Source organism: Mus musculus, chromosome 13, assembly GCF_000001635.26.
Source record: "Mus musculus strain C57BL/6J chromosome 13, GRCm38.p6 C57BL/6J".
In the NCBI taxonomy this organism is placed as follows: domain Eukaryota; kingdom Metazoa; phylum Chordata; class Mammalia; order Rodentia; family Muridae; genus Mus; species Mus musculus.
In genome coordinates, this window is record NC_000079.6 from 81,388,724 (window position 1) to 81,415,698 (window position 26,975).

Consider the following 26,975-nt stretch of genomic DNA (forward strand, 5'->3'; position numbering starts at 1 on the left):
CTGATGGCCAACTAGGTCATCTTCTGATACATATGCAGCTAGAGACACAAGCTCTGGGGGTACTGGTTAGTTTATATTGTTGTTCCACTTATAGGGTTGCAGACCCCTTTAGCTCCTTGGGTACTTTCTCTAGCTCCTCCATCGGGGGCCCTGTGATCCATCCAATAGCTGACTGTGAGCCTCCACTTATGTGTTTGCTAGGCCCTGGCATAGCCTTGCAAGAGACAGCTATATCAGGGTCCTTTCAGCAACATCTTGATAGTGTGTGCAATGGTGTCAGCATTTGGGGGCCGATTATGGGATGGATCCCCAGATATGGCAGTCTCTAGATGGTCCATCCTTTCATCTCAGCTCCAATCTTTGTCTCTGTAACTCCTTCCATGGGTGTTTTGTTCCCAATTCTAAGAAGGAGCAAAGAGTCCATACTTTCGTCTTCCTTCTTCTTGAGTTTCATGTGTTTTGCAAATTGTATCTTGTATCTTAGGTATTCTATGTTTCTGGGCTAATATCCACTTATCAGTGAGTACATATCATGTGAGTTCTTTTATGATTGGGTTAGCTCACTCAGGATGATGCCCTCCAGGTCCATCCATTTGCCTAGGAATTTCATAAATTCATTCTTTTTAATAGCTGAGTAGTACTCCATTGTGTAAATGTACCACATTTTCTGTATCTATTCCCCTGTTGAGGGGCATCTGAGTTCTTTCCAGCTTCTGGCTATTATAAATAAGGCTGCTATGAACATAGTGGAGCATGTGTCTTTCTTACTAGTTGGAACATCTTCTGGATATAGGCCCAGGGGAGGTATTGCTGGATCCTCCAGTAGTACTATGTCCAATTTTCTGAGGAACCGCCAGACTGATTTCCAGAGTGGTTGTACAAGCTTGCAATTCCACCAACAATGGAGGAGTGTTCCTCTTTCTCCACAACCTCACCAGTTTCTAGCCCACACACAATGTATAAGTATTGTGGGATTCTACCTTGAGTGTGCCACACTTTTATGTTGTGAGTGAATTCTGTCCCTTATATTCTCTTAGCTACTAGCCTCTGAAGTTTCTCCCTTTTTAGCTTTCTTCTGTTCTTCAGTACCCTCCTCTCTCTCTCTCTCTCTCTCTCTCTCTATATATATATATATATATATATATATATGAAAGTATATATTGAGAATATATCAAAATTCTCTCTCATACATACATACATACATACATACATACATACACACACACACACACACACACACACACACACACACTATATTCCAAGCACATTTTGTGGTCTCAATGCAAACAGCTAACCCATGTGGGAAGTTTCTGTAGTCAGGATTAGACATATGTAAATGGCACTAAGTATGAACTGTCTGGCATTATCTCAGGTGGACATTTAGGAACCATGGTAAGAACTAGAGAGAAGATGTCCTGGAAGAGGGTTGTGTGAGGGTTTTCTGATTCTTCCGTGATTTTCCTATTAGGAAAATATCAGTCCCTAGCAGCCATTAGAAGGTTTTAAAGGAGTTCGGTACAAAGAGATGTGGGATGGCTCCCAGCTTCCCCACACCCTGGCATGGATCTGTAATGAAATTTGAGCTGTAAGTTTGTTTTTGTTGCACTCTTGTGACTACACAGCCTGGTAGCCAGGAGGGAGTATGGAATCAAGCAGGCCTATGGCTAAGCATGAGATTCACCATGAAATACTACTCATTTGAACTTTGTCAGCATGAGCAGGACTATAGCCCTCAGTCTCTGAATATGTAAATATGAATCATAAGAGCCCCAACTGAACCTTTCAATAGCTTACCTAACGTGAAGATTCATAAAATATGCATACGATATACACCAACTTTTATACATGAGCCTTATATACTTTTCAGTATCGCTCTGTTTCTAACTATGAAATAGCCATCCACTTTATTCAATTTAATGCAGTCTAGATATACCAAGAATATAATTAATATCATCAATGTTCTCTGTATTTTACACCTTGTCTTTCATATATAGTTTACTGTTTTGAATTCATGTATCTACAACCTAAGAACTAATATTCAGAGTTATGTAACCAACTGTTTCCTTTGTTAGTTTGACAGAACTCATTATTGAAATGACTAAAGATTACTGAAACCTACTAAACACTGATGATGATTTTTTTTACTGAAAAAGGTAATAAAGTTAATGTTTATAAAAAATATCCTTAAACAAATACCTATTACATAGTAATAAAATTATATTTATTGGTTTCAGGTAGGGTATATCAGCAACATGAAAATCAAGTTGGATTTTAATTTCTGCCCATATTCTAATGTCAGTAGGTTTTAGTCTGTCAAATACAAATAAGGTATTTTGAAATCTTTAGACTACAATAATCACACTTAGATTATGAATGCAATTTTATATCCTTGTACATAAAAATATTAACAAATGGCTACATAATTAGTTATGTAGTTAATAATGACCATGAGCTACATGCTATTTTCTTTCTCTTGCAAGCTTCCTGCTATAGAACTCCAGCCACAAAAAATCCCTAAAGTTTGAGAACTTCCTCCCAGTAGATGAAACATCTGTGACTTAGGGCAGCATAAATGACAGCACAAGGCTGGGAATCAGTGTCTTTTCTCCTCACAATGTGCTTTCTACACACTAAATAAAAGTGGGGGGCAGACAAGATGATGTTTTATTCTTAAAGATTCTTTTAAACAAGAACACTGTAGTGTTGATGGTACACATTCATTTTTCTTGACAGGGCTGCCATTTTCTTCTAATAATTGCATTCATTAGCCAGTAGATGCAAAGCACCAACCATGTGCTCCGTGTATCATCTCAATCTCAACTTGCATCATGTACTGCTTGCAAGCCATGAGGAAATCCATTTCAGACACTGATAATTTTACAAAATACTTACTTTTCACCAGGCGACCCACAGGTAACATCAGTCAGCAGAGAAAAGGCAAAATGCTCAGCCACCTCCACAAAGTGGCTGAATCCCCTAGTGTCTTTGCGCTTTGGGTTAATTAGAACACAAAGGAGCTCATACAAAAGAGTTCGGCTTTTGATACTGAAAGCTTGATTTCTTCCTTCCATTGTTATCTGAAAAATAAATCTAAGAATTAAATTATGTATTCAACAGTCTACTTTTTAGGATATGTATAATATATACATTGCATATGTTTTCCATTAATAATCATTGACAGTGACTATAAACGTGTCTTTTATTTGCCAAACGTAATTGTCATCTCAGAGGCTGAATAAGCTCACCCTTTCTAGTTCTTTCTAAACTCTGGCTGGCTGGTTCAACTCAGGTGTTCTGACTCAGACTCCTCTCCAAGCTGACTTTTCACCATGTGAATGAAATCTTTCTGTCAAATCTTTCTCTGATTCATCACTTTGACTGCCCCTCAATTAGCCATCACTTTCAAAAATGGCTGCTTTCTTCTACAAACTAACTTTACCTTCACTGTTTGGAATTAAACATGTGCACTACTGCCATGTCTATAGTCCACCTAGAAGGACTAAAAGTGTTTGGCCTGTCTGCGTTCCAGCAGGGTCACACAGACCAAGAAAGCCTTTAGATGGGATCTACTGCCAGAGCAGCCATGTTGCTGGATAAAATTTTCTCTACATCTGACAAAGATGGAAATATGAATAATTGAAAATGGTATCAAAATTTTATTTTAAATATACCCATTTCCATCTAAAAGACATGGGTGATCATTGACAAAGAAAAGAAATAATCATTAAAATACTTTCTATTTATTTAAAGTATTTAAGCATTTAAATACTTAAATATTTAAATACTTAAAAGTATTTAAGTATTACTTAATGTCCTAAATAGTGACAACTGTCCTTTAAATTAGGTGTAATAGTTAACATCATGAATTAAAATAAATCAGTTTTAAATCTACTCCAAGAAATCATTATTTCTTAACTGAATGAACAAGGGAATAATTATCTCAAAAATATGTCATAGCAGAGATAAGATTACTTTTAATTATCTGTGTTTTGATGAGCAAATGGCAACTGCCATATAACATTAAAGTACAAAATCACACCAAATGAGAAAATTCTCTCTAGTTAAGACCACTCAAGGCATCCTAGAAAACCTAGCCTTTTCAAATGTGATTTCTTACCTTAAAGGACTGAGTTGCTATTGGGAGAACAAGGACAATATTATTGTTCCTTCATATTATAATATATCTGGAAAATCCAAGACTTCCAATTCACCAGTTTATAATTCACCCATTGTGCCTTCAGCCCTGCCCCCCCCAACACACACACTATCACTCTCTGTGATTTATTATAATAATCAAGTCATGATATACTTGAAACAATTGCCCTTTTTCCTAGCAAGAGAACTTAATGAAGGCATACTCATGTTATCCTACTTTTTTCCAGCTTTGTAATCTCACATTTTTAAACTCACATGCAAACTCAAGATCTGAATTTATGAAACTATTCACTTTGAAGATAAAAGAACATTCCACAGGAAAAATCTGATTCAAATAAGAATACAAATTTGATAATACAATTACAAATGAACAGTACATGGACTGTTGGGTACAGAAGCAAGAGGACCAAATAAGACAAACAAAAGACAAGCTCAAGAGACTCTCTCAGAACTCAGAAAGCTGACTAACAAATGAGATGATCTTAGGATGAATCCCTAAGATATGCCATAAGAAAGCAGGTGGAAGAGAAGATAACAGATCCTTAAAGAGCAGCACAAGTTATTTAAGCTTACAGGTGCAGAAATTACTTTATATCTGAGAAAAAAATTTAAAAGTCAACATAATATTATTTCCAGAGCTATGAAATTACAATGGGCAATAGATGAGAAGTAACCAGGAATGGAGAAGCAAAGTTTATCTTGACATTAAACATTTCTGAAAGAAAACGTCAGAACAGTATGTGCACGTTTTAAGAATTAAGGTTTGTACCCAAGAATTAGACAGCTGTCCAAGCTTGTATTTATACTCACGGGAAACAGGACGTTCACTTAAGCAAAGTAACAGCAACTGAACCCACTCTTCTAACACTGGGTTAGTATAGGTATACTGTTACTCTCAATAATTTACCAAACTTCTCTAATCTCATAGATCATAGGCAGATCTTATTGTCATCTTTATTCCCAGATAATAAAGCTGGGGCAGAAAGAACAAACAACTAGACACAGGGCACAAGGCTTGGTTATTGGCCAAGCTCAAAACTCGTTGGCCAGCGTCTGCACCAGCTTGCAGTGTCCCCTGCTACTTCTCAGACTGTGACAGCACAACTTGAGTTAGTCCACTAGCAAGTCTGTAAAAACCCTAAGTGAACTGCAAACGGAGCCTAGTGTATTCCTAAACTAAATCACATTAGAAACATCTGCACTACAAAACATAAGATGATAGAAGAAAACACTTTGGCTCTAAAATGTCATTTTATGAAAATTAAAAAAAAACTCAAAATTATCAAACTTCATTTACAGTAAAGACAGGAACTTCACATGGGAAAACCTTAAGAAGCTACCAGGAGAAAAATGACAATGAAGAACCATTTTGGATGTGCATAAAGGTATAGTCTATCAGGCTCCAGAGGCCATGCTATTCCTGTGCTTGTATAGATGTTGAAGAATACAACATCAGAACTCCTGACTCTAGTTCTACCAAGCTATAATAACCAGAAAGATGAAACTGATAAAATAAAAAAAATAGAATATCAAATACTACAGGGGCTTAGACTCTGATATTGTTATTAAGGCACTAGAAATAACTGGGGTTGTTCCACACCTGGGAAAGTCAGGAGTCAGAAATATTGTTATACCAAAGACTATCTGAGCCCACAGATGGGCTTTATCTAGGAAATCTATATAGAGTCTTTTGTTATTCTTTTTAGTACAACAGTGTTCACTTCAAATAAAAAACAGAATGCTACTTCCAATGTACAAAATTCCATGTAGTATTCATTGAAAGAAGCATTCATGTTGGACAGATACATCATCAAAGTACTTAGAACCTGAGAGAAAATGAAACTGGCCAATGTCAAACATAGTCACTTAGAACATATGGTCATACAACATTTTTTCCGGCACGTGGAAGCTCTAGTCTGTGTTAAAGTTGAGGTTGGATCACTTTTTTACCTCCTGTGGTAAGCACTTTATTATGTACAGCTGGCTCTATTTGAATTTCAGACGGTGAAGAGTAACTCTCTGCTCTTAGTGTATCTCAAATGAACTGTTAGTGATGAAGCTAAACTTAAAATGCATTGCTTGCCTGAAATTCATACATTAAGTAGTCACCCTTTGTTTTTATTTGCTAAATAATAGATAAGAATGATGCAGGTTATCTATATGTGGTTATATGCACATCAGTCATTAACTGAAGACTCCTTTTGTCTTACTATGTAATGATGTCTAAAACAAAACATACACTTTTGACAATATAGTCATGAGTGTATCACAAAGGGCACATTCCGATTTTGCTATCAAGACTATGCTTCCACAAATCTCCATGTTCATCCACTGTGTACACAGGCTATGCAACACTGACTGCCACTCCCAGGAAAACCTGCAATGAATTGTACTGGATAATGCATGCAATTATATATATGGCATTTGTGTATTCAAACATAGGAAAGGTACAGTTAAAACGGTGATTAATAGAGGGTTTATGGTTTCTTTTTAATATTGTGACAACACTTTTGCACACACAATTCATTGTTGACTGAACCAATGTGTGACTCCTGAATGTTCTCATGTATACTAGTCCCACTTGAATGGCTGTTCTTCTTCCAATTTTTAAAATAATAGTGCTGAAAGAAACCTTCATATTACACACATATTTGCACAAATGTTCCCATTTCTTATTCTAAAACGCAATTCTCACTAGATAGTCATAGGTGAGCACAGGTTGAATGAGCACACTATTAGGAGCTCTGACTTAAGAATCCCAGAGTTGCTCAAATTCTTATCCAGCCAAAGGTAATGGCTTATTTAATAAAGTTTTGTTTTAAAGTTCAAAACAAAATAATGACCTATGATATTGTGCTATTTGAAAATTTTATGGAAATAAGTTTTGACGTGAGCATGGGCCACCAACACTTGCTGTAAGTATTGACTGAGGTGTTTTTGACACAGTCTCACTATGCAGCCCAGATGAGGCTTAAACTACTTCTCAGCTGCCCCTGCCTCCACCTCCTGACTCTACAGCTAGAATGTTGGAACATGCCCCATATCTAAATTTTTATTTACTTTTCTACATATATGTCTGTGTGCCATGTGTGTGCCTGGTGCTCATAAAATCAGAAGGAGGTATCAAATCCCCTGGAACTGGAGTTATAGCCAGTTGTGAGCCACCACGTGGGTGTTGGAAATTGAACCCTGGTGCTCTGGAAGAGCAGCTAGTGCTCTTAACTGCTGAGTCATCTCTCCAGTCCCCTGTCATACTTCATTTAAAGTGTTGCCTTTTGACTGATGACAATACATGGTTGTAAAATATAACTTAATGAGGAAAAAAGAGCAGCAGAATTCCCTCCTACCAATTTTTCCTCTAAATATTTGAGATTTTCTTCTTTATATTCTAAAATATAGTGTCTACACATGGTTTCTCTCTTTTTGGTCAAGATCAACTTACTATTGTCCCATCTGTTTTATTACTCGAAGTTTAAATATCACTATTCTTTTGTATGAACTCTATCTTTAGGGTGTTCTCTACAGAAAAATGGGAAGCCACCTCCCTGTGCTTTACAAAGGATTGCCATAATCTTTTTTTTATGTGCTTTATAATTTTCTATTCCTCAGACATCTGTATATCAAGGCTTTGTCTGCACATATGTCTGTGTACCTCGTGTGTGCCTGATGCCTACAGAAACATGCTGAACAGGAATGATATTCAAATATCCCACTGAAAACATTTTCAGTAATTAAAGGTCTCCACATAGGGGGCTCATGGATGGACTCAGACCTGTATGCTTGTAGATAAATATGTTAAAAAAGCATTATCTAGGTAAAAAAGCTTAAGACAAGCTATAAAAATCTTTTCCTTCAGTAATAATACTTTTTAGATATCATTTTCCATTTATAATCTTGAACTTTTATTACCTCTATATAGTTCCACATTTGTAGAAGAATAAATTAATAACTGACCTCATATAAAAGCTGACTAGGGCAAGTCCATGCAAATGAATGCCTACAATTTTTTGGCCGATTCTTATTCGTACTTTTCAACAAAAAATTTGTTGTTGGATTATTGGATTCTGGCCATACCAACTTAACCACAGTTCCCACTCTAAGAGCAATGATGTCAAACAGGCCTTACTCAAGAAAAAGTACAGGGCAGGCGTGAGGAATCTCGCTCTTCTGGTTAGAAATTACATTTGGTTCTTACTTCATAGTAACAGGCATTATAACCGATGAGGTATCTGTTTTGATTTGGGCTTCCTGATCTTCCCACTGAGATGTGCTCGAGAGGATGCCCTACCTTTTCCATGATGAGCATCACAGCACTGAGCTGCTCATCTGTGCTCTCTGTGGCTACTCGCAGGTTGAGGTTATGGAGCACTCTGTTGAGAATATCTTCATGTAGGGGCTGATGTAGCAGGTCTTCAAGCCCCCAGACAGCTTGTGAATCCGCATCAGAGATGAGAGTGATGTTGGCAGTCCCATACACTTTATCAATTCTGGCACCACCTTTTGGGTCAAAAAGCACAATCTGAAAGCGTTTAGGAAATTTATTTAAAGACCCTGTTTCTGGTGTTAAGACAACATCCAACACTGCACTTTTCTGGCCAGGCTCGAAGACCAATGTGCCTTCTGTCCTCACAAAATCCTTCCCAGAAACAGCTGGAGATATGAGGACCCGACCAACTGTTTCAGCGCTCCTCAGCTCCTAAAAATTAAACAAAGGCAGGAAAATGAGGCTACGATGTCTCTAAAGTTATCCTAATATTATTATACTAATTGGCAGTAACTACACTGCCACTAAACATGGACTTTATACTTTTCTTTATTGCCTTCAATAAGCTACACAGAGGTTAGGGAGCAGGGGGTTTGCTTGCACCAAGATGAACCAAAGAGACATGGAGAGACACCATTGTCTAGATCAGAATTCAGTTATGAACACAGCAAAAGTTATACTTTAGATTGCACAAGCTGGGAAACTAAACATGGGAAGTGAAGAAGTAGTATTTAAATTTTCATCTCACCTAGAAATTTAGGGCCAGGAAGAACTGAAGGCAAAAGGTGGGATGGAAGAAGGAGTACGCTCTTTCTTACCCTTCAGTACGGAAATGAGCTACTGGATTGGGTCCCTAAGTAATGTATGCATCCAATTTTCCAAAGTACAGTTGTTGCAGATGTTTTAGAAAGTTCAGAATGAATACTCCAGCCAAGGAAAAGTCAAAATAGTGTGTCTTTATTGAATACTGACTAAAGATTAACTTCCTAGTCAGTCTAGTATGGATATTGGAATGCAGAATGGATGGGCACATTCTCGACACTCCCAGAACCTAAGATTCTGGCAGAGGACACACATTCTGAATGGAATTACTATTAGGTTGCTCCATGGTCATGTGTGAAGGGAAATAAGGCACACAGGGTGATAGTAGGCACAATTATAAACCAGGCTGGACATGGAATCTCAACAGAGGCCTCATTAAATGACTGTCCATAGGCTTACCTCAGAAGACAGATTCTAGATCTAAGGTGAAGTATTCTAGGCAATGAGAACAACAATTTAAAAGTCCCTGTGGGGAGAACAACCTAAAAACCTGTTAGAAAGAACTTGAAGGCCGGTGCGAATGGCAGGGGCAGTGTTAGACCCTGACATGGGAGTAGGTGGGGTCCTGGCATGTGAGGCCATAGTTTGAAGTGTCACTAGAAACTACAATATGGAAACAGAACAGAGTGTGAATGCAGTGAGTAGGATCTTCTGCTACATTTATCAGGGCTGAGAGGAACATGAGGACTGAGGACAATATCTAATTGCTGACCTATTACAGGATATGTGAGCACACCATCGTGAACTGGGAGAATCTGTTTCTAATTGTGGTATGGCTCAGCCTTTGATCCTAGAGCTTTCTGTTTATTTTAAACAAGTATTTGTGGTGTGGCTTAGCCTGGCACACACACCTTTAATTAAAGTGCTAAATAAAGTCAGCAATAGGAAATGAGGTGATCAAACATAAGTAAACAGAAGAGAGGGCTTTAAGGTGAGGGGTATTTAAGACAGCTTGGAGAAAGAGAAACAAGTTTTTCCTTCTGGATGTCAGTGGATTAGGAAGGTCAGCTGGGCGCTCTCTCTGCCTCTGAGCTAGCAGGCTTTTACCTTAGCATCTAACTTCCAAGTCTTTATTTGGTAAAAATCAAATGTTTGGGATTTAGTGTTTTAAATACACACTGGCCAGGATGGAGGAGTTACTATATAAATGGTGGGAAACCAGGAAAGTATTATTTATGACATCCACAAAGTTTGTCGTGTCTCCTAGACACTCCACTGAAGATACCAACTTAGAATAGACAATCAAAAGAGTGTGACTTTCCTTCAGTGCGTGCTCTGAGTTATGACATATGACAGCTTCAAGAGAGTATCTTCGGAATATATGAGAAGATCCTATTAGCTGTACTCACACTCTGTTCTGTTCTGAGCATTTCTACTCTTTCTGCCCCTGTATCCCTTGACTGAGCTGTCTCAGAGCCCTGTGCAAGCATATTCCCTAGCACATTCATAAAACACTTAATAAAACAGGCCACGCTCCTGTTTCCATTCTGTAGTATCCAAACATGGTCAACTGTAGACTCATTTAATGAAGTATAACAGAGTAAGTGATATTTTCATCACTTCAAGTAACAAAGATCAGAAATTCTTAATGACAGCACAATACAGATGGATAACATAAGTTACACTAAAACGGTGGTATTTTTGTACATGTGAGTGAAGTGTATGTGACCATGATTGGTTTGATTACATTATTCCAGCTACAGTGAAGTATAAGGATCGATACCATTACACAGAGAGTTTTCAGCTCATGGAAAAAACTATTATATAGTCTTATCTTCTAATTTCACTGATCAGGGAAGCAAGGACAAAATACAGAACTCCCTGAGAAGTAAAACCATGATTTCTGACTTTCTTGTTTGTTTCCTATCTTTTCTTTACATTACTGTTCTCCCATGCAATATATCCTGACCCCAGCCTCCCCTCCTTCCACTGCTCTCAGCTCCTGCCCCAACCCATCCACCCCTCCTTCTTCCCAGTTCCCCAACACACTTCCCCCGTCCCCCAGATCCACTGTTCCTCCACTTCACATCAGAAAAGAGCAGGCCTCCCAGGGATATCGACTGAATGCAACATAACAAGGTGCAATAAGACTGGAGACAAACCCTCACGTCACGGCTGTGTGAGGCAACCCAGTAGGAAAGAGGAGGATCCCAAGACAGGCAAAAGAGTTAAGATAGCCCTACTCCCACAGTTAAGGACCACACGAAAACCCCAAACTAAACGACCATAGCATGTGTGATGGTTTAAATATGCTTGGCCCAACGACTGGCACTCTTAGTGTGACCCTGTTGAAATAGGTGTAGCCATGTTGAAGTAGGTATACTGTGGGTGTAGGCTTTCAGACCCTCATCCTAGCTCCCTGGAAGCCAGTCTTCTCATAGCTACCTTTAGAACAAGAGGTGGAACTCTCAACCCCTCCACACCTGTGTCTGCCTCAGTACTGCCATGCTCCCACCTTGATGATAATGGACTGAACCTCTGAACCAATAAGCCAGCCCCAATTAAATGTTCATATAAAGAGTTGCCTTGGTCATGGTGTCTGTTCACAGCAGTAAAACTGTAACAAAGGCAGCGTGTATGTGAAGGACGTAGCTCAGATCCATGCAGGCTCTGTGATTGCTTCTTGGGTCTCTGTAAGTCTCTATGAGCCTTGCTGAGTTGATTCTGTGGGCCATGTTCTCCTAGTATCCTAGACCCTTCTGCTATGGTTTCTGATTTTAAACTGTCCCTTTTGATTCTAGGTGTGTCTTCTTATATTGAACTAAAAAGCAAAACAGTATTATTTCCTATATTTTCTACTCAAGATCCCTTATTGTCAACACCTTGCAAAATGATATTAACACTGACAGGGTCACAAACAATTTTCATTTCTTAAGAATCCTTTACAGTAACTTTCATGATCACTCAGTTTCCTGCCTGACAGTCCCTCATTGTTCTAAATGACGATTAAGTTCTGCATTTTTATGATGTTGTGACTTTCATATGTGAATGGAATCTTTCACCCTACAATTTTGGAGATTTTTTTTTTGACATGATCATTAGGAGATTACACTGGCTGATGTGTCTCGATGGCTTGTTCCTTACCACACTTAGTAGGAGTTCACAGCTCATTTAGCCTTTTGCCAACTGATGGACAGTTTTATTATAATAAGCTACCACAAACATTCATGTAGAGATTTCTGTGTAACAAGTTTTCATTGAAATAAATGGCCAAGACAGTAATTGCATGGACCTGCATAATTCATGTGTAGTTATTTAAGAAACTAACATCTTTCAGATGGTTATATCATTTTACATAGCCACCAGCAATAAACTAATTAGCCAGTCTCTGAATTCTTGCCAGTATTAGGTATTGTCACTGATTTTATGACAGCCATTCTGGAAGATTCAGATAAAAATCTCTGTGGCACACTGAACATCTTATACAGATATGTCCTCTAGTGCAATGTCTTCATGTACCACTCTGGTTTTGCTTACTGTATTCTTCCTTCCATGATCATAAACCCATTCTTCTTATCACTGCATTTGACAGACAGGATATTCTGTCATGGTGTTCTTTCACTGTGAGCATATTGATATGAAAGTATTACTTTTCTAATGCCTTAATTTCTTTTTCATTGTGGAGGGATGTTTTTTCTACAGGTGAAATAACATTTCTACCATTTGAAATCTACAATTTATAGTTGGGCTCCAACACTTCACTTCAGTATTTTCTTCTCATTTTTATAGTTTGATTATTATATACTGTTACTGTTAATATCATCAGCCTCACAGGAGCTAGAGCCACTGAAGAGTCAGGCCTGAGAAGACCTATACGGGATCACTTAGATTATGTTAGCAGAGGTTAACTCACCCTGAGTGTACACAGTGACAATCTAGGCTCTGAAATCTGGATTAAATGAAAGTAGAAAGCTGGGTGTGCATCTGACTCATCTCTCTCTGCTTCCTGACCATGGACACAGTGTGAGACTGCCTGTGTGCATCTGACTCATCTCTCTCTGCTTCCTGACCATGGACACAGTGTGAGACTGCCTGAACCTCCTTTGCTTCATTGCTGTGATGGACCACACCCTTAAACTGCCAGCCAACACAACCCTCTCCCTCCTGAAGTAGCCTTTGTCTGGTGTTCTGTCACAACAAGATGATTACAGCACCTCAATGAAGGATTTTCTTTTTCTTATTTATTTTGCCTGTGGATTTTTTTTTTTAGTTTCTTCAACATATATTCTAATAACCTTTATGAAATTGAAAACATTTCCATCTCTATTCTTTCAAATGTTTTTTTTTCAATCCCTATCTCTTTCTTCTTTCTTTCAGGACTCTAGAGTCATAATGTTAATTTTTGCTGTTGCAGCTTTGTAGGTCCCTAAGCCATGCTTCATTAAGTTTTCTCAATCTCTCTGCTGCCGTTGTTCAAACAGAGGACCAACTGTCATTCTATCTACAAGATAGTTCTTTCCTTTCTCTTTGTTCTGTCCCTGAGATTGTCTAGGCCACTTTCGTTATTGTTTATCTACATGTAAAAACCTCCTTTGCTACTCTTCATGTCCTCTATTTACTGCCTAAGAGTTCTTCTTTCCTTATTTAGACAATTTCTTTCACTTGTTTAACTGCTGATTAAAGCATGTTGTGCAGCTGTGTTAAAATCTTACTGAGTATTTCTCATATTTGGCTCATCTTATTGCTGACATCTACTTATTACTGTTTTCCATTCCACTTGAGATCGTTCCATGCTCTGATGAGACAGATCTGTGTTGACTGGTACATGTTGTATCTTACCTCAGGAGACTCGGGTTATTATTTGTTTGTTTGTTTGTTTGTTTCTTATTTATTATTAGCTCATTTTGACACTGCTATGAGCAAAAAAGGGAAATATTCCTCCTGACAGGGAAAGTGCAGTTTTCCTAACTGGTTTCTGAAGTAGAAGGAAGGAGAGCCTTCTTTATCATTAGGTGGAGTGAGACCTTGTCAGTAATCTCACCTCCACAGATCTCTCCTCTGAGAACCTGTCCATTGCCATCCAGTGTTCTCCGCTGACACTGTGCCAATGCTGGGCACCTTTAACTGTTTTCAGTGGGCAAAGTCCCAACTCTCAGCCCGGTCCTCTGACATGGCATGCAGAGACCAAGGTTCCCGCAAAGGTTACAAATCTATATTCCCTCTCTCTCTCTTTCTCTCACTCCCTCTCTCCCATCCCAAGCCCCCATCCTTAACCCCCCCCCCCCAGCTGATATGGATAAAGTTGGGTAAAATTTTTCTGGCATGTTTGACCAGAGAATACAAAAGATTTTCATCTAAAAGCTTTCTAACTTGCTTATCTTTCCCTTCCCTTCCCTTTGCACTACAGAATACACACCTGCATGGGGTGTCCTGATCTTTGCATTACACACATTATATCTGTATGAGGAATTTTGTTATTTGCACTACAGACAGCATATCGGTACGGGATTTCCCGCTGCTACTACTTACACTATAGACATTATATCTGTATGGGGAAATTTGCTCCTTGCACTACAGACAGCACACCTGTTTAGATTTTTTTTTTAACTTCTTTTCCCCCATGACTGAATCCATATGGCAAGTTCTTCAGCTCAAAGCCTTGGGTATAAGGGAAAAAGAGAACTCTAGAACTTGCCTTTCTAGGTGCTATGTGTGCCCAAACCCCCAGCTCATTGCTCCTCTCCAGTTTCAGAGACTCCTAATATTGTTCTATGTGTAACACCAAGGCTCTGTAGTTGATCTCAGTGGGGAAAGGCATATCTGCTCCATCGTTCAAGAAACAAAGTCCTCCTTTATAGGAAAAGCCTCAGATTCCAGCCTTCACTTCCATGTCAAAACTGTGAAGATGGAGTTGGCACCACATCCCTGAGTCTGTGATCACAAGGGAGTGTGTCTAGTGCACCACAGCCCTGAGTCTGTGATCACAGGGGAGTGTGTCTAGTGCACCACAGCCCTGAGTCTGTGATCACAGGGGAGTGTGTCTAGTGCACCACAGCCCTGAGTCTGTGATCACCAGGAGTGTGTCTACTGCACCACACCCTGAATCTGTGATCATGGGGTAGTGTTTGTCTAGTAATTGGAATAGCAAGTATGTCTACATGGATACATATATCCATCTATCAACTCTTCAAGTCTCTTATCTGGGCATGTGAACTTGTTCATAAAAGTACTTCAAATATCATCATTGTAGGCTTTGTATCTCTGGTTGCCCTTCTTCTATTCTATAAACTCATGACCTGATGGTGATAATATTTCTTGAGCGAAGTGTGAGAATGAAACACAGATTTTTTTTTATCATTTCTCTTCCTATCATAAACATGGTAAACAAAAAATATTAAAATCTATTATGAATGAAAGCATTTTTTCTCTTTTGTTTGTCATACTATAACCATACAAAACGGAGCAGCTCTCACCCATGATTCTAAATCTACCTTCCTATTGCCTGACTCTATCACACTAGGCATACCTATACTTTATTGGATGTGTAAAATGGTGGATTGTTGGGAGCAGTCAATGGTGGTAAAGGGGAAAGACAGAAGTGATATGGGAAAACAACAGAGGGCAAAAATGGGAGAGCTATCATCTCCACAATCAAGCTTTAAGCAGAATAGACAACATTTTTTTTTACTGTATTAGAATGTTGCTGATGAATCAAAATAAAAGCAGTAGTGCTGAAAAGTCATATAAGAGTATAGGAGCTAGTCTCCTCATGTGCTCAGCTGCTGCTCTGAGTACCGTAAACCCAGCCATTCTTTCACTGGACACCATGTAAAAGGATGGGTAGGCAGGAGTGCAGTCACCTAAAACCAGTGTTGTTTACAACTTAAGCTTGGTCAGAATTTAAGGATCTGAAGAAAAAAATTCAGCTAGTTTGAATGTAACCTGTAGGCAACTTTGGCAATTTGTTCAAGTCCAAAGAGTGGCAGTGGAGGAAGCACTGGGCTACAGCTGTAGAGATGTGACAGATCAGACTTCAATGGGGTGCCTTGGTTGGACATTGAAGGCTGCCAAATCAAAATAGAAATGTTAAAGCACTGCCTCCTAGTTATGAGGGGCAGGGTAGGCGATATAAGGAGAAAACAGTGTAACACACAAACAGCCAGAGATCATCATATCGTCAGAAATCATTGTTTAGATTACTGCTTCATTACAGTCTCAGCATATACAACTCATATATGACTATACCTTTGCAAGCCTACCTGGGTAATAAAGTTAACAGACATCATGATTCCTGTCCCAGAATCTCTGGCCACCTGCAAACTGATCAAAGTAGACTTCTTGTGAGCCACTGCCAGCCGAGAACCCACAGAGAAGGAAACAAGGCTCTGAGGGGCACCGCTCTTGGAAAGTTTAATTGGAGCAAATCTAGCACTGTTGTTTATAGCTGCCCCTGCAGTGACGTCATACAGCTCCACAAAGAAAGGCATTTCAACTTGATGCACCTGATAATGAGGAAAAGAAAGATTTAACTATTGCAAATATACTCCTGTTTTAAAATATTTCTATGATTAAGCCATGCTACAGTTCATCTAGAGCATTATATAAATGAATATACACATTTATATTTTATATATGTATATATATTCATATGCATGTAATAATAACAATCAAAAACAGCAGAAGCTATTAATTTGAGAATTGATGGGAACATAAGAAGGTTAGAGGGAGGAAAGATACCTAGAAGAGGATGGAGGGGGGAGGAGGAAGGGAGAAAGTTATATAATTCGATTTTAATTACAAGCATGTTTAACAGAAACAAATATATAGTTAAGGAAACATTTTATATAATTACAGAACTAAATTTTTACATTGAATCACTATGGTAACTATGGTTTTTGTTTTTTGGGTTTTTTGTTTGTTTGTTTGTTTGTTTGTTTGTTTGTTGGTTTTTGTTTTGGTTTTTTTACTTCTTTCTTTAAAACATCTTTTTCTTATATTGGGCTTCTCACTGAAGATTAAATGGCTGTGGTGATTTGAGTAAGAATGGCCCTAGTGGGCTCATATATTTGAATGTTTAGTCACCAGGAAGTATGAAGGATTAGGAGGTGTGATCTTGTTGGAGTAGATGTGGCTTTGTAGGAGGAAGTGTGTGACTGGGGTTAGGTTTTCAAGTTTCAAAAGCCAAGTCTAGGCCTGGGCTTTCTCTTTCTGTCTATGGATTAGTATGTAGCTCTCAACTACTTCTCCAGTGCCATGCATGCTGCCATGACATTGTTATGATAATAATGGATTAAACCTTTGAAACGGTAAGCAAGCCTCCCAATTAAATGCTATATTTTAGAAGAGTTGCCTTGATCATACTGTCCTTCACAACAATAACAAGTGACTAAGACAAGGTCCAAAAATAATATTCCTAAGCTCAATAAGCACATGATGAATAAATAAATCTATCCACAGAACCAGCTGATTAAACATTGATGAAAGCAATAAACTATTCAAATATTTTTCAACATAGGTATATCTCAAATATGGATATATAACATCAGGATTCATAAAGATTTCATAATTAGATACATATATATGATACCTTAAGTATAAAAATAAAAATGGTATAATGTGTACTCCATGTGGTCAAAAATATTTACATAAATATTCAAAGCTTAAACAAAACATTACACATTATAGCAGTTTTCTCAACACTGATATCAGGTAGAAACCAGGGCAGAGTGCAAAGTTAAATAACACTGTGGGTTGTAAGAAAAAAAAGGGTGAGGGGAGAATTGAACTTCATGTAAGATTTACTTATTTACCGTTTCTTTTGAGATAGGGTCTCATGTAGCACAGGCTGTTCTTGAACTCAGTGTGTATTCAAGAATAACCTTGAAAGGGACCCTGATATAGCTGTCTCCTGTGAGGCTTTGCCAGTGTCTGGCAAATACAGTAGTGGATGCTCACAATCAACTATAGGATGGAACACAGGGCCCCCAGTATAGGAACTAAAGAAAGTACCCAAGAACTGAAGGGGTCTGCAACCCTATAGGTGTAACAACAATATGAACTAACCAGTACCCCTAGAGCTCGTGTCTCTAGCTGCATATGTATCAGAAGATGGCCTAGTCGGCCATCATTGGGAAGAGAGGCCCCTTGGTCTTACAAACTTTATATGCCCCAGTACAGGGGAACGCCAGGGCCAAGAAGTGGGAGTGGGTGGGTAGGGGAGCAGGGGAGGGTATAGGGAACGTTTGGGACGGCATTTGAAATGTAAATGAAGAAAATATCTAATAAAAAATGTGGGAAAAAAATAACCTTGAATTTCCTAAAGCTCCATCTGGTCTACCTCTCAAGGACTAGGCTAGGGTGTGCACCAACACTTCCTGTTTATGTGGCACAAGGCATCAAACCCAGGGCTTGCTTTTTGCTAGGCAAACACTCTGTCATCTGGGCTACAATCTCAGCCCACAATTTTTTTTTAAATGTGTTTAAGTTTTAAACAAATATGAGAGAACATATTGATAACAAGTTCTGAAATTTCATATAACTTTCAAATGACATTGTATCAAATCAAAATTAACTCTGTTCATCCTGCGTCCTTGTGTTTCTCCTCCCTGAAACCCCACCCATTTCCTGAAGTCTGAACTGCTTCTTATAACACGTTGTCAATCTTCTGATTTTACAAATGACTTACTCTTAGAGAGAAAAATCTGAATTGTTTAACTGTCTTGTTAGCATCCTGGCATATCCTGTTAAAGTGACTTGATGTATTTTCAGCTGCACATGTCATTGTCTAACCATACATTAGGCATATTTTTATCTGTCAGCAAGAGTCTAATCTATCATTTGTTTTGTGATAATTTGAATGAAAATGAAACAAAACAACAAATCCTTCTTTACGATCCAAAAAAGCTCCATCCGTGTCACTCACTAAATGTTCTTAATCTCGTTTTCAATGTTTAAAGAAATGTGTTTAGCTATCCAACAGCATATAAAATTCTTTACTTTTGCCAATACACTGTCCATAAGTGTTAGAATGTGGAAATAAGTGTATTCTTTCCAATATGAGAAACTATAGTTAGCAAAAGCAAGAAGCTGAAGCCTTAGGGAAAGTAAGGCAACTGTATTTCAAGAGCTAATATTCCCTAATGGCCCTGGGAGCTTGAATTCACAATAGTCTCTTTGAAGTGAGGAGTTTGGCATATTAAGTTCCAATAGACACTCTTGTCTTTATTTTCCAGTAAAATATTCCTTTTCATTGTGATGATGATTAGAACATTACTTATAACCACTTACCATCAAAAGAACATGTTGTAACTTAAGTAGAGAACTATCTAAAAATTGAATAGTGTACAGATGGAAGCCTACATATAATTAGACTGGAGACAAAAAGAATCTTCCAGCCAGGCAAAGAAATGCTCTATTCAGACAATGTGCCTGAATACTATTAAGGAATAAGATTTTAAAATCATATCTGAGCATCTCCAGACCTCACATGAACTCGTTGCACATGTACATACTTTGGGACCCTCTTCTAGTGGGGGCATTTGTACTTTGGGGTGGACTTTTGCCTTAACTAGTAGAAAATTCCTCCTCCAGGAGTCAAAAGTGCTCAGAAGCAGAAAAGTAAAAACAAAACAATATTTTTCTAAAGGATATTTGCACCAAAGTCTAAATGCTTCAGTTTAAATAGATTTGGTGGGTTAAGAGCATGCCTGCTGTTTTAGGGTTTTTTGTTTTGTTTTGTTTTGTTTTGTTGTGTTTTGTTTTCTTTTGTTTTTCCTGTTCTAATAAATTAACCTGACAAAAGCAACTCAAAGAGGTTATTTGGCTCACAAAACCAGATTACAATCTAACCACTGTAAAGAACTCAGGGAGGTGAGAAGTTGAAGCAATTAATGACATTACATGCACAGTCAGGGGCACAGAGCATGAATTAGCGCATGCATGCTAGATCTTAGGGCCTTCTCTCTCTTTACTCCATTTAGAGAAAAGTGTGTAAAACGGTGCTGCTCATATTCTGGACAGTTCTTCCTGTCTCCATTAACACAGTTAAGAAAATGCTCACAGGCACACTTACATGCCAATGTACTGTAGAAAATACCTCACAGACACTTCCTTCTAATGTGATTCTACATTGTGTTGACAACCAAAACCAAATACCCTATTCCTAAGCTAGTTCTTATTTTATATGTTTTCTTAATATAGGTCTATGAGATAATTCATCAGAGAAAGGGTGAGTTGACTAAAATTCAAAAGGTGGATTCTAACCTAAGAAGTTGGTGAGGCAAGTCAGTTAAATTCTTCATAAGTTAAAAATGAAAGAAAATAATTATGGAGTTGACAGTGGAGAAAATAGACTTAAAGGTTTTAAAGTTGAGGGTCAAAAAACTGGACCAAGGGAGACACTGTTTTGAATTGTTGTGTCACTTTGCACACAGACGTGTTCTGGTATCTATGTGTTCATATGTGTGTGTGTTTGTGTGTGCACGCGTACATGTATAATATTTGTAAACCTCCACTAGTGTTGATGCAGCTACTGCAGAAGTTCCTCAGGCTCCTGGCCCATTCCTTCTTAGTAAAAGCACTATCAATCATCTCTAAGGGCCAATCGATTTCTTGCCAAGAACTGTGCTAATAATCTTCATTTGTTATTAAAACATTGAATCTTCCTAGTAGCCCATTTATTAATCCCTTTAAACCTGGGAGGCCGATCAAGGCTAAACACCTTATCTATTACTGCCTAATTAATTAGTGTATGAACTAAGATTTGAACCAAGATCTTCTGTCATCAGAGCTAAAACTCTGCCTACCACATAGTCTGCTGAACAAGCTCTGTATAATTTAAACCATTTCTCTGCCAACCACTGAAGACAGCTCTTAGGCCAAAAGGTTCTCACAGGCTCTCAAACGTCATTGCAAAAAATAAAATGATAAAATAAGATAAATGACTTCTGTATTTCCTGACTTATACTGTTAGCTCTTAGTTTGTAAGAAATAGAAGGAATCCAAACTTGAGAAGCCAAATCCATGCTAAATAATCAAACATAGTTTGTGAAAATGAATAGAAGATTGTAGTGCATGTTTTAATTTCCTTTAAGACACAATCCTATCCCCCTCATTTACTTTTGAGATATAGTCTCTTAGCCCAGGCTGGCCTCAGATGTGTGTGTTTTTGTGCTCCAGCCTCTGGAGTGCTGGGATTACAGATCTGTGTCGCCACTCTCAGTTCCTTCTTGTTTTACATTTTCTTTGACTGACATAAGAATATGCTGTCCTCATCTATACTTTAACAGCTGGAAAGACAATGGAGATACAATATTTTGAAAAGAAGTTATCTTTTTTACCTACCTGAAACAACTGAATTCTGGTCTCTGTGGCCTTCCTCTAGTTAGACCAGTGGTTCACAACCTTCCTAATGTTGTGACACATAGATGCATATATGAAAGCAATCTAAATAAGATCACCAAATAAAGTAGACAGAGACCAAATGGAGATATCTTGTGACCAAATGAATCTTCCAGTGCCAGGAATGTTTTATATCTAATTGAGTTGTTGACCAAAGAGATCCCATAAAAACCACCAAACAACCAAAATTGTTGCCAAGACTGTAGGATGCTCTCCACAAACTGATGACAAATTCTCATTGTTGTGGACAACACACACACAACTCATTGTACATGGAGAACTCAAGCTGGTGCCTATATATAGCCTTCACCCTTAGGTTCTGGTGTGTTTAGTACAGGATAGTACTCTGCACACTATCAAAGCAGAAAGGTAAACACCAACCCAGCCACTAATGCTTTGCTCTATAAGACTGTCTTTCCTGCAAGATAATCCTAGTGTAATGGTGGCCCAAAGCTTGTGGGAGCAACCAACCGATGTCTGATTGACTTAAGGACCACTCCATGAGATGAAACACTGCTTGAGTGACCAAAAAACTGACACTCAATACCCTAGAGTCAGACAATATGCAGAGAGTGAAAGACCTAAGAATACTCTAAATAGGATGTTTCTATCAAATCCTTCCCCTTAGGAATCAGGGAGCCTGTAGAAGAGGAGGCTGGAAGATCATAAGAGCCAGCAGGGATGGAGGACAGGAAAAGATAAAGCCTTTTAAATCGACAGAATCGACACACATATGAACTCACAGAACCTGAGGAGATTGTGCAGGGCCAATGTGGATCTATACCCGATGAGGTCTTAAAGCTGAAAGGAGATGTAGACATTTGTCCCATTCCAAACCCAGAAGCCATCTCCGATTGGTAACCACTTGCAAATGAAAAATGTAATTTTTCCCCAAGGAGTTTCATTGGGGAAATAAACTATTCTTAGGAGTGGGCTGTGCACTCAGCAGTAGGGGTTTTTCCCCATTTTTTAATGCTATAGGCCCTCTGGGTATATATTATATCTTCTAGTTTTATGTTTTTATAGGATTCCTGAGTGTGCGAATGAGTGGGTGGGTGTCTGTGTCTTTGTCTATTTCTAGTTTCTTTTCTTAGGCTCCTTTTCTTCTGTTTGTTGGTTTTGTCCTATTCTGATGTGTTAGTTTTTGTTCTTTTATATTATTATTTTATTTTATTTTATTTTATTTTATTTTATTTTATTTTATATTATTTTCTCTTAGAAGCCTGTTTGTTTTCTAATGAGAGACAAAAATGATCAAAAGGAGAGAGGAGCTGAAGGAGCTGGCGGGGGCAGGGGGAGAAACTGTACTTACTATGTATTATATGAGAAGAAAATCTATTTCCAATAACAGAAAAATTAAAACGATGGCCATCACTGATCTTTCTGCATTTAAGTAGTTAGAACTTAATATTAAAAACTGCATATAAAGATTTATTACTAGGAAAACCAAGAATGGCATAAAAAATTGGAATATGTGATTAGCACCTGTGAACCGTAAACAAATGAAGCAGAAATAAGGCCAGCAGCACTTTTCTCAAACAATAGACCATGAGGCTAAGGAGAACAGACTGTTCTCCCACCTCAACCAGGTTGCCCTTCCAGAAACAAGGAGGCCATGGCAGCAGGCTCACAACTGCTAAGGCTCTAGCAGGACCTCTATACAGCTGGCACTGCAGCGTTGTAAACAAGGTACTGAGAAAAGTATCCTTCAAGGTGTCAGTTAATAAAATACTTTAGTGTACATGAATGGTGTTTCTCAGAAACATCTAGGGACAGGAACAAGATCTTATATCTCAACAAAATCAAACTAACTATTACCAAGCACATGCGAGCCTCAGTGACCAATGACAGGTTGTCCCTTTTGCTTTCAGAACAAAAATTCCCCAAAATATGAAAATATGTATGGAAGCCACCTTAGAAGACTATAACTATTATGGCAATTCTCAAAAGCTGAAAAACTAAGGAGAAAAGTATTTTTAAAAATTGAAACCAACAATGATGTTATTTTCAAATAGGTTTAGTGTTGTGAAGAGCTTTGGGGCAAGCGCATCTATGTGTGTTCTGTGCTGTGTAATGTTTGTGGCTCATGAAAAGAAGCCATTGTGCCTCAACATTCATTTCAGAATCTGGTGGGCAGGTTTTTAATAGATATTTTGATTTAATAAATGTGCAGCAAAATTAAATAGTACTGAGTGTACCTTAGATGGCCAAGCATCAAAATCTCACATAATCACTTCCATGTGATTATCAAGCATCCTGCCAGCTTAGGTGGGTCACTGTGAGAAAACCCATTTGAGTGATGCAGACTGTCCTGACAGTGGGCCAGTGTCTATGCCCCAGAGCTACATGCAGCTCATTGACCCAAGGATATACCAAAAGCAGTCTGTGTGCCTCTTTTATAAATTCAAAACTATAGTAACTCAAGGGTATATGAAACAAAGATCTCTCATGTATAGATAGAAAAATGTTTATGAATATAAGAACAAAGCCGCAAATAGAGTAGTTAGAGAAATTAATTTGGCTGACATGCAGCAAGTGTTTGGGCCAAACGTACCCTAGACGTGGCAAAAAAAAAAACAGAAAACTCTCAGCAAACATTTATGATGGCATAAATTTTACATCTAAATCTGGTCTAAGAAATGTTTAGACATCATGGCCAGACAATCACCACACAGTAAGTTTCAATCATGACAATCTGAGCTGGGGAATTCTAAAGAAATGTTTACCAGCTCACAGCACTCACCTTCTTGGGGTTGAGCTCAAGGTGAATAAAGCATCGCGTTTGACCTCCTGTGCAAGTTGTGACCCCTGCCACAAACCGGAGTTCATCTGTTAGGTTTAGCCCCTTCTCCTGGAGAATGGTGACTGTTTGGTTAAGTGTGACTCGCCAAAAGATCTGAACTTCTTCAAAGGCCCTGTGCACAAACAAACAAAAGAACAGACACTGAACTCATGAACTGTGGTAAAGGAAGACACACAGTGCCAGGCACTGGGAGCCTTCCTTGTTCCTCCACAGGGAGGGCAGCACGTACCGTATGACTGGCAATGGTACACAGGAGCTGCATTTCCTGCAGCAGATATGAATACTATGGTCTCCATAGCATTCTCTAACTACCCACTGGTCAGTGATGAGCTGACACTCAGGGAGGAAGGTTAAGTCAAATTCTTTCTGTCCAAGGTAACAAAATGTGCAAATAAACAGTAGAGAGAATCTCGGACCTCAAGAAAATGGGTATTATTTGTCTTTTAACAATAATTACTTTAGAGGAAAACACTACTCCTAAAAACAGATATAATTGTAATGGTTAAAGATGTCCCACATTTTTACAGAGCAGGCCCCATGTTTTAATCCATACATACGTGCATGTACAAAGCAAGTAAAGACATGAAATAAGTTCCCAAAAACTCGCTACTGAGTTTGGGCAGAAAGGAGACCTTTGATGCTCCAAGTCTCCTCTGGAGCACAGTGCTTACATACACAATCATCACGGAGTGGGTACCATGATAGAGAGGGCACAGTGCTTACATACACAGTCATCATGGAGTGGTTGTCATGATAGAGAGGGTACAGTGGTTGCATACACAGTCATCATGGAGTGGTTATTATGATAGAGAGGGTACAGTGCTTACATACACAGTCATCATGGAGTGGTTATCATGATAGAGAGGGTACAGTGCTTACATACACAGTCATCATGGAGTAGTTATCATGATAGACAGGGCACAGTGGTTACATACACAGTCATTACAGAGTAGGTACCATGATAGAGATGCTCTAAACCATTTGACATTGATTTGGATGGTATGTAAACATTCTAGGCATTCCTATGTTATGGCGCAAAACCCAGTGTGTTACATAATAGATTGAGAATGACATCATTCCCAGGCTAGTTCGGTGGCTTGGCCAATAAATACACTGGCCATCTAGCTGACAATCTGAATATCATCCCCAAAAACCCATCAGAGAAGAAGAGTGACAACTGAAAGTTGTCTTCTGACCCACCCATACCATTAATTAGATGAGTACCCCCCAATAATAATAGTAAATACACTTTTAGTTAAAAGAATACATACTAATACTGTCAAACTAGCTTGCAAGCTACCTTTATCAATATTCACCCTGTCTTCATCATTCATTACGGGTCTTAAGTTCTGTATACAATTTTAGGATGTTACATCTTCACATGTGAACACACATGCACACGCACATGCACACGCACACGCACACGCACACACACACACACACACACACACACACACACACACATACCTGTTTGGCTGCCTTGTGACTACTAGGCGCTGGCTGTTTTTATCAGCTCCTTCCCTCAGTTCCAGGCCTCTCTGGGACTCCTCACTGAAGCCTATGATGCCATTATGGAGGTCACTCCCTGGAATGGAAAATGGAGGGCTATAATACATTTAGGAATCTATAAACCCTCCAGTGCCGTAGTCATCTTGATACCCAGAGAGTATAAAGGAGAAATGTACATGTGGGAGGTGGAAACATTCATTTTTAATAACTTTTTCCTAAAAACATTCCCAGACTATAATGCCAAAGTAGATATCAATTCGAGAAGTGAAGACCAACAGAAGCCACCTTGACATCCTCCTAGTGTGTGGTCATGATCCACACAGTGTGTGCTTGTGATCCACAGTGTGTGCTCATGATCCACAGTTTGTGCTTGTGATCCACACAGTGTGTGCTCGTGATCCATGGTGTGTGCTTGTGATCCACTGTGTGTGCTCGTGATCCACTGTGTGTGCTCGTGATCTACTGTGTGTGCTTGCAATCAACACAGTGTGTGCTTGTGATCCACAGTGTGTGCTCGTGATCCACTGTGTGTGCTCGAGATCCATTGTGTGTGCTTGTGATCCACAGTGTGTGCTCGAGATCCATTGTGTGTGCTTGTGATCCACAGTGTGTGCTTGAGATCCACTGTGTGTGCTCGTGATCCACACTGTGTGTGCTCGTGATTTGTTTTCCTTTTGTTTTAACTTATTTAATTTTTATTAAAACTAGATTCTTTTCTCAGACAAGTTATATTCTGACCAGTTTTTCTCTCTCCATTCTTCCTCGATCCCTCCAACCTCACCTCTCCCCAAGATCCACTACCCTCCATTCCTTCAGAAAAAAGCAGACCTTCAAGAGATAAAATGAGATACATTAGGACAAGGCAAAGGCCCTCAAATTGAGGCTGGACACATGATGTTTCTAAGGAGACTCACAGCACATGTGATAGCAGCTGGCCCTTTACATGGTTGCTGTTTAAAGGTTGTGCATTCACACACAGTGCAAGCTCCAACAGAGCAGTGCTCCACTGTGTTCCTAGCACAAGAAGACTGCCAGCTTATAGCAAGCCTTTAATAAAAAGTATTTGTCAAGTAAATGAAGTGT

The 26,975-nt window shown here is 38.8% G+C and overlaps 1 protein-coding gene across 9 annotated transcripts in view; it reads right to left on the reverse strand.

Moving 5' to 3' along the window:
• The window catches only part of Adgrv1 (adhesion G protein-coupled receptor V1), a 538,324-nt gene that overhangs the window by 293,656 nt on the left and 217,693 nt on the right, over positions 1 to 26,975 (reverse strand). For 8 of the 9 annotated variants that reach the window (XR_001780748.2, XM_017315364.1, XM_017315363.1 and 5 more), the window contains 5 exons: positions 25,851 to 25,968; positions 24,324 to 24,495; positions 16,441 to 16,683; positions 8,444 to 8,851; positions 2,893 to 3,077 (listed from right to left, as the gene is read on the reverse strand). Coding sequence is in view for 8 of the 9 variants with exons in the window: in XM_017315364.1 (XP_017170853.1) it covers positions 2,893 to 3,077; positions 8,444 to 8,851; positions 16,441 to 16,683; positions 24,324 to 24,495; positions 25,851 to 25,968 (1,126 nt within the window). In the remaining variant the exon portion in view is untranslated. Of the gene's footprint in view, positions 1 to 2,892; positions 3,091 to 8,443; positions 8,852 to 16,440; positions 16,684 to 24,323; positions 24,496 to 25,850; positions 25,969 to 26,975 lie in introns of those variants that run through there. The other variant, XM_017315366.2, reaches the window with a different exon arrangement.